The sequence below is a fragment of the Falco biarmicus genome, chromosome 7, assembly GCF_023638135.1.
Source record: "Falco biarmicus isolate bFalBia1 chromosome 7, bFalBia1.pri, whole genome shotgun sequence".
NCBI classification, from domain to species: domain Eukaryota; kingdom Metazoa; phylum Chordata; class Aves; order Falconiformes; family Falconidae; genus Falco; species Falco biarmicus.
In genome coordinates, this window is record NC_079294.1 from 44175883 (window position 1) to 44190512 (window position 14630).

A 14630-nucleotide genomic window follows, 5' to 3' on the forward strand; every position below is an offset into this window, starting at 1 on the left:
AAAATATTACACGTATGTTATATATTCACGTGCTCTCCAGCTGAGATGAATACATCCTTAAACACTTCTGTGGTTGTGCGCTACATTTGATTATTTTCTTCTGTTTGTATCAAAGGGATTTTTAATATCAAATATATGTTGAGAGTCAAGAGGACTGATTAAATTAATTACTTGCTTTTATTCTGGCATGTCATTTTTCTGTTTCTTTTTTGGAATCTGCCATTCTTTTTTCATTGTCATCTTTGGGAATGGTAACTGAAGTCTCGCAGGTTCTGATAGTGTTGTGGGGGTTTTGGTGTTTTGGTTTGGTTTGAATGTATGTGCATACATTACTAAATATTTTACATACATATAGAATTGTATGTATTTATATATACATATGCAAGACTCAGTAGGTTGCTGAGCTATGATTTGCCACAGAATTTGTTGCTTTTTTAAAAATAACATTACTTCCTAAAGTCTCCAATATGGAGCCGAGGTTACCATTTGTAAGCAGCGCAAACAATATTACAGGTCTTAAACTCATTTGGAGATAATTTCTAGCCTTTAAAATTAGGTGGAAGTGGCTGAGGTTAAGTGGCTGAGTGGGAAGCCCTGGCTTTCAATGTTAATGTCAATCTTTTTTTTAGGTGCTTTATTTTCCATTATTCAATTCTGATCACAGTTTGTGTGTGACACACACATACCCATGCTAGATGCAAGGAGATCCTGAGTTGCTCTTACAGTGATTAAAGAGAGGTCAGTTTCTTTGCCTGTATTACCTCATCAATTGCTTAGCATACTATAGTATTAGCACAAGATTATCATCAAAAGCCCTCATCTCCAGTCTTCAGTCTTATGTCACAAGGGAATCTTGTCCTTTTCTTTGCTATTACTGTACTGTGATTATTTTAAATATTATTTTTAGTTTTGCAAATTTACACTTGTAAAGTATGCATTAAGTTCACATCTAAGAATAATGAAAGACTGAATCAATTAAATTTTTAAAATCCTTTAATAAATACGTCTCGTGAAAAGCAATTAGTAAGTGTTAGCAGTTGCTTGTGGATTAACTGTAGCCCAGGTCAACAACTGACAAATCATCAAGATAGATTGCCAAACCAATGACTACAAGGTGAAATTACATTTCTACCTAAAAAAAACCCCCAATAACAACAAGAAAAAAACCTAAAAAAACCTCAACCCAACACAAAAAAAAACCCCACCCCAGCAAACCAGAACTAAAAAAACCCCAAACCCCTAACCCCCACCCCCCCAAACCTTCCTTCAAGTATTGGAGCTGCAGAAGTGCATGTTCTTGTAGCTTTAGCAAAGCTGATTTGCTGATCTTAATTGCTAGGATGTATTTCAAAAGAATTAACTTTCTGTGCATCCATATGTGTGTGCACATTTTAACAGGATGTCAGTTTGCATCTGTCCCCAACCTTGCAACTGCTGTGGTCAAATACTGTGTTTGTTACATTTCTCCAAGAAGCACCACCTTCCTTTCTGGGGTTTGAGTGTGTGAAGCTGCAGTATTTCTATATAAATGTCTGCTGTGCTGGAATGTCATAAAGCATCAGTTACTGTGAGTTCAATAAATACACAGCTGTGCTATGCTGGGGGAAGGAAAAAATATGGAAATTGGTTTTTAGGCCAATGGTACACAATGGAGCCATTTTCTAAACTCTTCTAAGAGGTGTTTTCAACTGTGAAGGTTGTATTCAGGTAGATGTCTTCTCTTTCAGTGAGACCTCTAAAGGTGGAAGAGGAATTAAAATTCTAGACTCCTGTGTTGTAGATGTCCATGGGTCAGTTGTATGTAATTTTTCCACATTGACTTTGACATTTCAGGGAAGCCAAATATCCACTGGAGAATCCTAATACTTGCCTATTTCAGTCAGCCTTTTCTTTGAAGTTTAATTGGTTAAATGCTACCTGAGATCCTTGACTGAATAGTTGGGAATCCCTTTTAAGAAAACATTGTGTTAGATACCAAGACCAGGCACACTAACTGCAAACTTGAGTACAAGAAAAGCTCAGGTGCAGGGTAGCTGGTCTTTTGAGGTACGTCTTGCTGATGCTTCAAGTACTGACCTTTCTTAAAATATTTTAAGGCTGCCCTAATTGTTCCTACATTTACAGAAAGAACAGTATCCTACCTCATTGCACAGTAACCTATTTACATGCATGCTTTCTTTGGGAAAAAGAAAATGAATTAATTTTAATAGACTATTGATTTATTGTATGTATAAAGCGAGCAGGAGCTACTGCAGGGGGAAGCTGAGAAGGGGTTGGGCTGAAGTCTGAGCAGCCTTGTGGTCTTCACCAGCCCTGGAAGACACTGTGCAAACCTGCATCATCTCTTAATATGTTGTCTTTCCGTTTTGGTCATAAACCAACCACCGACAAACGCAAGTGTGAAGGAGCCAAGTCTCCTTCCTTGGTTCAAGGTGATTTACGTCTTTAGAGAAGCAAATGATAGCTCCAGATTGACACATAGAGCACATTTCTAAGGGTTTTCTTCTCAGCCATCTCTTGCCTACAGCGTTGGCAAGCCCACTGGCCATAGCAGGTACTGACCATGATGCTTGTGTGCAGCAGTTATGCTGTGTGCTCTTTGTGTCCCAGGTGCAGGTCGGGGGCTCAGTGGCATTGCATTTGCATTAATGACCTCTCCTTTTACACCGGCAGTCTCCTGGAGCGTCAGCTGCTGGAGAAATGGCCAGCGAAGATGTACAGCTGTGGAACATGGTAAAAAGTAATCATTTGCCACCCAAAATGAAAAGGTTGGCAGGTCTAAGCTGAGACAGTGCTTTGCTTGTGCAGACATGTTAATAGCTTGTTTTTAAGGTGTGGAGGCAAGTTTTGGATCCATCGTGATCCTTTCACATCTGAGTATTCTTTTCCTTTGTAAAAGATAGCAAGAAAGTGGTCTTGTGCTCCTCTCTGGGACATGGACAATGAAACCGGCTGCTACATTCGGACCTCTGATGTCCATTTCAGATTAAATCCTTGTCTAGGATTCCTGCCTTTTTTAGGAAATATGGCTGGGGTATTTTTTTCCCCTTCTAGTGGCTCTTTGTGATTTTTCTGGTAACATACAGCCTGGGCTTTGTTTGTCTTCTGTATCTTTTTATTTGTGAAGATATTCCCAGAAGTCATTGTGAATGTTTTAAATTTTTATTTTATATGCTTAGTCTTTATTTATCACTTTAAAGCTTGCAGATGCATATGTAATATTCTGAAATAGGTTTGGCTATAATATTTTAAAGGGAATTGCCTTGAAACATCAAATACCCTTGTGGTATGATACCAGTGAAAGATGTATTTGGAATTCTGCTTTTGTAGTAATCCTTTTTGGTAGCCTGTATCATCTGTAAGAATAGTAATCTTGAAATACTGTAGTGAATTCTTTGTATAATGATTTAAAACTCTAGAAGATAAATACTTTCCTTATAGCTGAACCCACACATTTGGGTCATTGCAGCAATAAGGAAACCCATTGAAAGCAGTGGCTCAGGGCATCCTCCATTTAAATCAGTTGAAGAGTCTTGCCATAACTTTCTATAGTATGCAAATAACTGTCCCTAATGCGGCTTCAGATGGGTTTTCAGAAGTAATATACCTCGTGACCTGTGGAAATATTTCACATTATATTGTTTCTTGCGGAATAAAAAATACCAAATGCATTTGTAATGTCACACTCCTCCTAAGAAGGTGTAATTCTGAACTTTCTCCTCCATGGCTCTCCAAGTCTGACAAGAAATATTAGAACTTGTGTGTTGTGGTTTGTTAAAAAATGTAAATTTATGTTCAAAATTGTTTGTCAGTCTCTCAGAAAATTAGAAGTAATTAAATAGAAAGTTCTACAGATTTGTGCCATTTCTGTCCCCTTTCATCTCAAGATGGTGTGAGAAGCAGACAATTGTAATAACTTGCTGCTACTCCTTTCCAGCTTAATTTGATCTTGTTCCTTAATTCTGACAGATTGTTTTTAATTTTCCCATCTGTTCCATAAAAATCTCAAGTGATTGACTCTTAGGAAAAAAATAATGTCTAATAGCTGAGCCATTTTTAATGAGTTGGTATGAGTTATTTAATGAGACGTGCTGAAGAAGGCAAGCCAAGTGAAAAATTGGGCCTGGAGTGGTGGATGTAAAGAAAGGTAAAGGGCAACCGTATGCTTCAGGAAGTCTCCACTCTTTTGTTTAACCTCAGATTTAGACTGCTGCTCTCTCCAATTTCAAGCACCCCACATCCTTAAACCCGTGGACAAAAAACAAAGGCTCAGTAGCAGTAATTCTTTTCCCCCCCTTTTTTTAGCACAATGTCTACCCTCAGACAGTACTGCTTTGGGGAGAGGAACAGTCATGCGAAGGAAAAAAAAATAAAATCAAAGAATAATACTTAAGTAAATGTAAAAACGTGCTAGGCTGTGGTTTAACTTCATTTCTTCTAGCGCCCTACCCTGTAACTCCCAGATACTCTAGTGCTAGGTCAGAAAGAACCCCCATGCCAGTAAACAGAGTGAATGTTCTCCTCCAGCATCTCTAAAGGCTAAAACTTTTACTTTAAAATTGCCTGTAAGTGACATCTGGGGCAGGAAGCCATCAATATGCAGTACGGGTCTTTGAGAATAGCAACTATGAATATAAATGTTAACATCTGGACTTCTCCCTTATGTTTTGGGGTTTATATATTATTATAATAAACATTAACATTATTTTTAATAATCATCAAATAGCAGTTTCTCTGGCAGCTTGAGACTTCATTATTAAATCAAATAGTGAAAATAAATATACAGCTCTTTTACATGGAAAGTTGAAAGTTTGACTCAACACTGCAAATATTCCATTGTTATTCTGATCTATTGTAGAATTCATAGAATAATGAATTAACTTTCCAACTGCATACAAAGAGGCATAACAAAAGAAAGAATGCTACCATGGTAATAAGCAAAATATATGCATGTTTTTGCAGGTTTTAATGGGCTACCAGCTAAGGAGACAGACTTCTGTCTGCATTTTTTTAAACTAGTAAAATCTGAGTAATTTAAAGGTGAGCAGAGAACATCAGTACTTCACACTTTCAGAGCATCTTCAAATAACTCGGGCTCTCAGGCTTCCCTGTGACATACATTTCAAACAACCAAAGAGAGGACAGGGGAAAGATTAAAATGTGACTTTGAAACCATTGAATGTAGTAGAAGTGGAAACTGCTTCTGGTTTAAATTTGTACAAAATTGGACTTGGATGGTGTCCGTTTTAAGGCCCAAGCTCAACAAGTAGCCACAGATAGAAGATGCTCTGTGCTTATGCAGATGCCTCTGGCTTTGAATGAGACTAGGCTGTGCCTAAGAGTTAGACTGCCCTAATGTGGGACCGATATAAGGTAAGCAAGTATTTTTATTTTTAAGGACTTTTTTCCTTGTTATTGCTATCTAGTAGCAATGTTTCTGTGGTTGGACTTTTGTTTTTTTGCTTTGGGGAGAAGGAATTGATCGTTGTCTTACATTGCATGACAGGAGAAAAAAATGACTTAATTTTGGGTAAATTCCCATGGGCTTTAGAGACATTACCCATTATCTATCCCTCTTGATGGATTTTGGACAAGGATCTGGTTGCATTGTGGCTTTAGTAATAAATCTGTGTATTTATGTAGTTAACATTAAATTCACAGGATGTAAGTTTAATAGTTCTGCATTAATCCTTCATAAAGCATTGATCTTTTGTTTTTTATCTTTTTCCTCAGTGTGTCAATCCTGATCTTTAATACTTCTCGGCAGTGCTTTGTTGTAGTGAAGCAGTTCCGCCCAGGTAATCCTCTTTTTTTAGATTTACTTTTGCTCTCTAGTGAAGCAAGCTTTTCAGGGTTTAGCAGTTAAAAGTTGGTGCATCTGTGGTGATAAAATCTTTGTTCTATATTCTGTTTCTTTGTATGATAGCCCACTATTCAACCACTTTTCAGTTGGTCAGAATTTTCTCACCAGGGAAATTGCCATTACAGATGAAACCAATGATCAGGGTAGCCTTACATTCTGCTATTGGGTTAGTCACTGTCATCTTTTGGATGCAATTACAAACAGCTCTACAATGATCATGCAATAGATTGCTTTTATTTGAAGTTCCTACTAGACCTATGTAGTATTTAGTAGGCAGCTTCTGTGCAGAAGCACATTTCTTTTTTTTTCTTTTGTTCTTAAATATTTATTTCTTTCTTTAATGTGTTATTGTGTCTTGTATACTTCGGAATTTAAACTGAGGGAAATTCAGGACTGCATGCTTTTTCATAAATACATGGACAGCTTCATTGTACCAGTTACTATGAATTTAGGTTAATATACTATTTTTTTCTGAATTTTTGTGTTAGTTATTGTAATTCAAAGCAAGATTTACTTTCTGGAAGTTAAAAATGAAATGTATATTCTCTGCATGTTAATTAAAGAAAATCACAAGATTTTCCACTGTTGCTAAGAAACCATTTCAAGACTGTTCATGGTAGACTTTATAGGAAACTTTCTCGGGTGGTGTCGTGCTGTCCTTTCTTACTGACAGTGATTGACAGGCTCTTCAGTGTTGTGCAGCACTGTTATACTGACAGTACATACTTCTTATGAAGCCTTATATTGACTATTACAAAGACAAAGTGTTTGTTTATTTGTTTATTAATAATCCAGTGCTTTTTATTTGCCAGCCAAGTGAAATGGCTCATATAGCTGTTGCTCCCTTTGAGGCAATCTTAGGCAGAAGTGTTCATATTTATGCATATATATATGTACACACACGTACTGAACAGTGATGTGTTCATTACATCATCTGTACAGAGGTGTCATATCTGCCTCAGAAGACTAGACTGTTGTTGGAGTTAAACTGTTCCAGAGGTTGGAGCGGCTCAGAAACCTCGCCTTAGGGACAGTGGTCAGTCAGACACCCCATAGCAGTTCAGTGATCACAACCATGCCCTGACAGTACTCACATCACTTTAATTACGTTTCCATTGCACGGTTATTGTCTGCCTTGGTGCCTGAAAAGGCAGAAAATAAAGCAGACAAATAAAGCAGAAATAAAGGCTGGGACCTTTTTCATTGCTAGCTCCTACCAGGGTCCCACCGGGAAGGTGAGAGCACATTACTTTTGAGCAAACAGCTGCCTTGCACTCACCAGGCACGCTCCCTGCACGTGTGCTGGTTGACATATGTGCTTGCCTTCCTTTAGGGTGTGGTGTCGTGATCAGGTTTTCCCACTGATGTCTGTGCTTCTTTTAAAGGCAGTCATCACTCCCTGTACGTACATTCCCACCTCATTCCCTTTGGCAGCACCTGCCCTTATGCAGCCACAGCAGACATCTTAGGGCTGAAAAAAAAATGAAAATAATAAAAAAATGAGGATTAGGCATTTTATCTGACTGGCCTGAAAGAGTTCATGCAGGCTTGAGGGGTGGAAGGAGCACATAACCAGGGTGAGGCAGACATGGCCATAAATTTCAATGTATTGTGGACTTAGATCATCTTGAATGATCATAAAACACACATTTGGAAGGAGCAGAGAGAAAAAAAGTTACACATTTGTCTCAGTAGTTTCCATATTAGTTCCTCACACATGACTGACTGGCAATGGTCTTGGGCAATGCTCATTTTGGTAGCCAATTGACCACACATTTTCAAATATAATAAAATAATGTGTTGGTAGGAAAGGCTAGGATTAGTACCAATGAACATGTGCTCTGTTTTTCTCACTGTGAGTATAATGACCTTTCAATGAATTGTGATGTTTTTGCATTGATTTAAAATAAACAGAATCAAAGATTTGAATTGTAAGCTGTGTTCTGTTTTAGGAAGTAGGAAACACAGATGCAATCAAAGAGAAATCAGAAGTTGAAAGAAAAGCAAGCATGTTCCCCAGTCAGCTAGACCCCGCTAACCTCTCAGTCCATACTGTTGTTTTCTTCTTTTTAGGGATAGAAACAAGTCCCTGTATGAGTCATCTATTGAGGGTGCTTTTAATAACAGTTATGATCTTATTTGATGAGTTTGGTTGAGCCATCTATCCTTTGTCCCAGCTTTGCAGAAAGGTAGGCAAGTACATCAGTTTCCACTTTGAGACTTCTTACAGCTGAGTGGCTCCAGGGTAATTAGTCAAGATGCTTAATGAGCGCTAGATGGTTGGTTGAGTCCTTACTATGCTGCTGCTCATCACATGATGACGGAGGAGACTACCTGGTGATGATGAAGTGGCAGTTTCTGACCAAAGTAGCATAAGGCATCAGAAGACAAAAGAGCAGTCAGACACAGTACTAGTGAGTGGGTGACTGCTGAAAAAGAAGCTCTTGGTTCTGGTTTCTGCTCTCCCAAACTGTGTATGTGCAATAAGCTGACAAGCTGTAATGAGAAAGAGGAGAGTCACAGGTTACGCTCCAAAGAGTGTTCCCTAGCCTATAGGCCACAGGCTGCTTTCCCTCCGGTACTTCATCTCCCCTGGTACATCACTTGTGCAGTCAATTTTGCACCTTCAGAAGAGGTATGGGGGACTTCTCTGCTCCCTGATATTAGCAGGCAGCTTGGTGGTCAAGGCTTTGCTTATCTGTGAGAGATAAATTGAGTTTAAACCTTTGCGAGCCTGGTGATCCTGAATTCATACTCTGACTCCTTGGTGAATGCTCTAATATTTGGACTCTCTTACAGAAGTGGCTGGTACTGCTGCTTTTCTTCCTCATCTGCAGAGAAAAGCTGTTACTGGGCTTTAAGTGCTGGCATATTGCAGGACTTTGCTCTGAAGAGGACTGCTGGATTAGGTCCTTCTGGGAATGTAGGTTTTGATCTACATGGAGCCCAGTTGTGCTGAGGGAGAAGGAGAACAGCAGGTGCCTGCTGGAATGACAGGACGGGTTTCAGGGATTCAACAGACTTGTAACAGAGGGTTACTTTAATCACAGTTTCATATTTCCATACCCCACACTCTTACCTGCATCCTGTTTTGATGGCCAAGCCCTTTAGTGGGATGCATGTGTTGTTCCTTCTTGTAAATACTGATACGGGTATGTCAGCAGTAAAAAAGCAATAAAACCTTAAGAATATTTGGCTCATCTTGGAGAGATCTTAGATGTAGTTGTCATTTATGATAATTGTCATAGCTTTTAGAAGTTTTTGGAATAATGACAATAGACACCCTACAAGGATCTGTCCCTCAGAGTCTGCATGGAATATTTGTTTTGCTGCCTACATGCTGCATTTTAAAAAGAAAACTATGCTCCAGTTATGTTTCAAGTAGGAAATGGAGGCTCCTTTCCTTAACTGTTTGAATCTCAAAGGCCTAGATGTACCTACTGCAAACAGCTTTGAAAGTTTTAACTTTTGGAGAAAGATTAGGTTTTGACTGATCTAGACACCTCCCTTTCAAGTGCTGATCTTGCTATGCTACACTTCTGAGGTGTTGCAAGAAGCATTGCAGAAGGAGCCCTGGCACAAATCTCTGGGGTGTAGACTTCCTCAGAGACTAAGTGCTTGAGAGGTCATTGTGGTACTTTTATGTGACAACATTTCTGTGGAGACTTCATTGTATGTCAGAGTTTTAAGAAATAATAAGCTAAATCCAGTAACTGGAAGAATGCTGTCCATCAAACTTGAGCTCTTTTTTATACCAGTTCTGCAAGATTTAGAATGCAAGATGTAAGGTAAGCTCATTTGAAAACCGTGTTACGTGTATATGAAATATGCATGTAAAATACTTTAATGGAATAAAAATAATTTCAGATTTTAAAATAGTTTTATTCAGGGTGTTTGTAACACCCTCATGGTAACCTTTCATGAAAAGCAAGGAGATAGACATGAAGAAATTTCAAAGAAAAAACAAGTGAGGTTATACCTATAAATTAAAGTTACCATGATCTGAAATTGTCAACAGTGATTCTTTCTGTGTTCACATCCAGTCCTGCAGTTCTCACTCAGGCAAAATTTCTGTTGACATCAGTGAGAGGTTTTGCTTAAATAAGGTCTAAAATCTGGCATTTGCACTTTCTTTAGGAGTGCTTTACAGTGGCAGCTGTTTGTAGATTAGTTCAAGAAGTCTTTTTCAGATTCCACAGAGGAATCTGTGCAAGGAGCTATATGTTCAAAAGAGGATTATTTTTTTTTTTCAAACAAACATACATGCTTTTCATACCCTTTCTAAATAACAGCTGAGTTGACAGGCTGAAAGACTCATCATTGTGCACATGGTACATAATTTTGCAACCCAACTTCTCTGCAAGATAACTGCATAGTTTAAATTAAATCCTGATATCCGCACTGCCCAACAAATGGAAGCTGTATGGCACTTCTGGGACTTAGACTTCTTGGATAAACTATCTTCCTTTTTTTATTTCTTTTAAGGTGTGTATAGATTCATTCTGAATGATGTAAGCACAAATAGTTTAAAGAATAATTTTACAGAAATGGCAAGGAACTTTTGTTCTCTAAAATTCCAATTTCGGTGTGTCATAATTTTACACAGATAACACAGCTTGTTACTCTTAATACTTTGATGATCAAAAATTTCCGGGCAAAATTTGTGTACCATCTTTCTATTTAATATGAATACATTAACATATCCACCCCCCCCCCCCCCCTGTTTCTTTTTCTTTTGTGTTGTTTTTTGTTTGTTTGTTTGTTTGTCTTTTAAAAAAAAAAAAAAAAAGCTGTTTACATGTGTGAAGTAGAAAGGCAGCATCCTGAAGTCTTTCAGAATCAGGACAAGGAGAGCTTCTCTCGTCTAGAGGAACCCTTACCTGCCTTGGTCGGAGTGACCTATGAACTCTGTGCTGGCATCGTAGATAAACCAGACCTTTCTTTAGAAGAAATTGCCTGTGGGGAAGTCTTAGAAGAGTGTGGCTATCGTGTTCCTGTTACAGACCTACGGAGGATCACTTCTTACAGGTAAATAGCAGTGAGGTAGAACACTTTGGCGTGGTGGTGTTTCACAGATTGCTGAAGTGGCCTGAATGTAATGTAACATTCCCTGTTCCCTTGTTTAAGCAGTGTGTTGGGAGAAACACAGACATCTGAAAGTATATGAAAGGTGTAATTTTCAGCAAGTGAGAGGAGTATTTACAGAGACTTAAGGAATTAGAAACTCATAATTATGGGATTGAATTCCCAGTAAGAATGATACAGTTGTAATTTATTCCAAAGAGTATTCAAACTGGGAAAAGTTGCATTGGGCTTTACAGAGCAGTTTGTTAACAGCACTAGAAAACAGCTCATCTTTACTGTGTCAGGCAATTTCAATCTCTGATTTTATTATCCTGATTAGCAGTAGAAGCTGCCCAAGCTGGACTCTGATTTACCATTAAAACAATTTTGCAGAAGCCTAAGAACCCGTGCCATTAGATTTCTTCATAGTAGTTGAGCCGTAATTAAGTCATCTTGAAACTGGACAATAATTAATTTTATATATGAAGATTTTGTTGATTTGACTATGAAAATTTTTACATTGTATTTTTTTTTTTGCAGAATTTCAACTAGTTATTGAAATAGATTTAACGTGTTTTAAAACATATTTGGAGTAACAGGAAAACTATATGTAAGAGGAAAAATATAAAATGTGAGTTGTTAGAGGGGGGGGAAAACCCACCAAAACCACAAATCCTTCAAGAGAAACTTTGCACACAGCTTTAATCCCATTATATCTCCTCCCCAGCTTCTAGTATTGTGATCCAAAATGTATGTATGTTTGCATTTTACAGAGAAAGCAGCAGGTTTTTTACTTTCTTTATTTTGCTTGACATCTCCATTGAACTAGGCCCTGTCATTGGTTTTTAATTTGGGAATTGAATACAAATCCACAGCTGTCAATCCTGGCAAATGTTATTTCCTGCTGGATTAACAAGCAGTGCTTCTGTTGAGGGGAGGGGGTGAATCACAGGAGCTGTCTTTTACAACTCATTGAAACTAGATTAAGGGTTTGTTCTACTGAAAGAAAAAGCGCTTTCTAGATTTATGAGCAAAAGCTGTCTATAGAATTTCATAGATTGGGTGACACTGACAGGCTATATAGCATGCAGTTAGATGCATATGTGTATGTACGTATGCATGTGTATACAAACACAAAATAGGAAAAGCAGATTATAATTTCTGCAACTATAGAAGTTTGTAGCTTCAGTGTGGAAGTTTGACTCAACATTAACAATTTACATCTGGCTAAAACACCATATATTTTTTGGTCGATAAATACCTTTGTATCTTACAGGTGGTTGTTGGTTTTTTTGTCAGTTTCTTTTTTTTTTTTTTTTTTTTTTTAATTGCACTGACTTGTGGAGAAAGTATACAATTGGAGTTTTCTCTGTTAAGACCCATGCAAAGGGCACTTAATATGTTAATCCCCCAGTCCTGTTTTGTCTATGTGTGTACAGCTTTCTGCCGTGGAAATCCATGGAAGTCAGAAGGGCCTTATACTGTTTACTTTTTTAGATCAATATGAAAGGTTGAAGCCTCAAAGATGGTATTTTACAGTTTCTTTTGTTGGATTTCCTGTGCTCTGTATTAGAATTTTCTAGGTCTTCCTATTAGGAGTGTCCTGTTTTTCCTTCAGCCAAAGACTGGCGTTATCTGCCTGATCCTTGACAATTTGGTGCAAAGACAGGAATTAATTTGTTCTATGGTCTGCTAAGGATGTTTTTTCCATTATGGCTGTATTACAGATAAGAAATTCTCAGCTTTTTCTAAATGTAACAGGTTTTTCCAAATGACTTATGCCACTGTTCATGCTGTGACTGTCAATGCAAAGCACTGACATAAGGCATTACATCAATGCATATGCATGCCATTAATAATTACAGTACATCATGCACCACTCCTATTATCTGCCATCTCAGTGATCGATGTAATAGCTGCGCTATATTATTTATTGATCCAGTGCATCAGGTTAGAGAGGAGCCTTAGAAAACAGAATTGGAAGGAATTTTAGAGAATCTCATCTAGATTGCTCCTCTTCCAAAGATGAGGCTCAGCTAGATTTAAATCACTTCTGACAAATGTGCATCTGTGCTTTCTCTAAAATCTGATCATTTCATAGCCTCTCTTAGATGGTTTCAGCATTCTGTCTGAAGTGTCTTAACTATTTGTACGTATCTGACTAACTATCTAATTATCATGAGCAAGTTCTTCCTCATGTCTTGCCTAAATTTCCCTTTCTTTACTTCAAGTCTGAGACTGACCACCCTGTTCCTAGTGGACATGAAGTACTTCTGCACCTTCCACATACTTGTTTGAACGTCTCCTCTTTATTTTATTTTTGCTTATGCAAAACTATCTGAGTTGATTTACACTTTCTCTTTAGACCATGTTTTCTAGATGTCTGATTATTCCTTCTGCTGTCCTCTGCCTTCTTTCCATCTGGTCTGCAGATTTCTTAAAACCATAATGCCCAAAGTGAAGCACAGTATTTTAGCAGGGGCTTTACTAGTGTCACATAGAATGGAAGCATTATTTCCATAGTCTTACAGATAATTTTGTTTATATGATGTGGCCTTTTTTGAAAGGTCATTATGGTCTGCAATGCCTCCCCTATCTCAAAACTGTTTTCTGCAGCAGTACTGCACTGACATTCACCTCCTGTCTGTATTTGTGCTGTTCGTTATTGCTGCCTGAATGCAGAACCTTGAACTTGCCTTTACTGAATTGCATCCTATTTTTTCAGACTGTTTCTCAAGTTGTTGGGATGATTTTAAGTTCTAATATTAATATCTAGCTTCTTATAAATAATCTTTCTCAGCTTTGCTACCTTCAGTCTTTATTTCAACATACAGGTTCTAAAACAAAATATTGAATTACATTGAGTGGAGAATGGTCCCCAGTGGAATCTGATTTCATTTGTATTTCCAATTTGAAAATATCCATTCCATGCGTACCATCTTCATACTAGTTTTCCACCTATTTCACAGTTCCTTTGATTTCTAAGTATATCACGATCTCCCAACTTCTTAATGAAACTGTCATATTAGATAATGTTTAAAACCTTGGTAAACTGAAGTTGTATTGTTTGTGGTATTGTCCTTATCCACAAGACCTGTTAATCCTGTTATAGCTGACATTTGTTTGGGCGCACCTGATATATTCCTGACAAATCTGTTAGCTCTTGTTCCTTTCTTGATGCCAGTAAAACTGCCAATAAAATATAAAAATATTTAGATAACTGTAACTAATAATTACTGAGTTAAGTCTATCAGATTTTTGTAGATAAAACCTGAGAGTTGTGTGCACAGTGAAAAAGGCTTTCGGACAAAGAAGAGGTTTTGCGTTGTCACATCCTTTGGTCTGAAAGCAAGGAGTTGTCTTGTTTTTCTGACAACACCCCTTTCTGGAATCGTGGTCATGAGAAGGAAACTGCCTGACTGGAATGAAAGCAGGACTTGAGCTAGACCTGACAGAAGGATGTGGAAAGCAGAAGAGACACCAAATGTAAAGGCAGAAACAGTTTTGGCTAGGGAGGTCAGTACAGTACTGCGGCTAATGAATTAAGGGGAGGGCAGGGACAGTGCATAGGGAGGATTTAGGCTAGGGGAGAAAATCAAATAGCAAATCCTCGAGTAGAAAAAGAGGAAGAGGAGATGAAAGAACAATGCAGAGTAAAAAACATGGGCTGAGGACTAAATGGAGTTGGGGAAAGTACATTCAT

The 14630-nt window shown here is 37.9% G+C and overlaps 1 protein-coding gene across 3 annotated transcripts in view; it reads left to right on the plus strand.

Moving 5' to 3' along the window:
• Nucleotides 1-14630, plus strand: part of NUDT14 (nudix hydrolase 14) — a 62938-nt gene that overhangs the window by 38284 nt on the left and 10024 nt on the right. For all 3 annotated transcript variants that reach the window (XM_056346141.1, XM_056346143.1, XM_056346142.1), the window contains exons 3-4: nt 5734-5798; nt 10654-10891. In XM_056346141.1, the coding sequence (XP_056202116.1) occupies nt 5734-5798; nt 10654-10891 (303 nt within the window). The remainder of the gene's footprint in view (nt 1-5733; nt 5799-10653; nt 10892-14630) is intronic.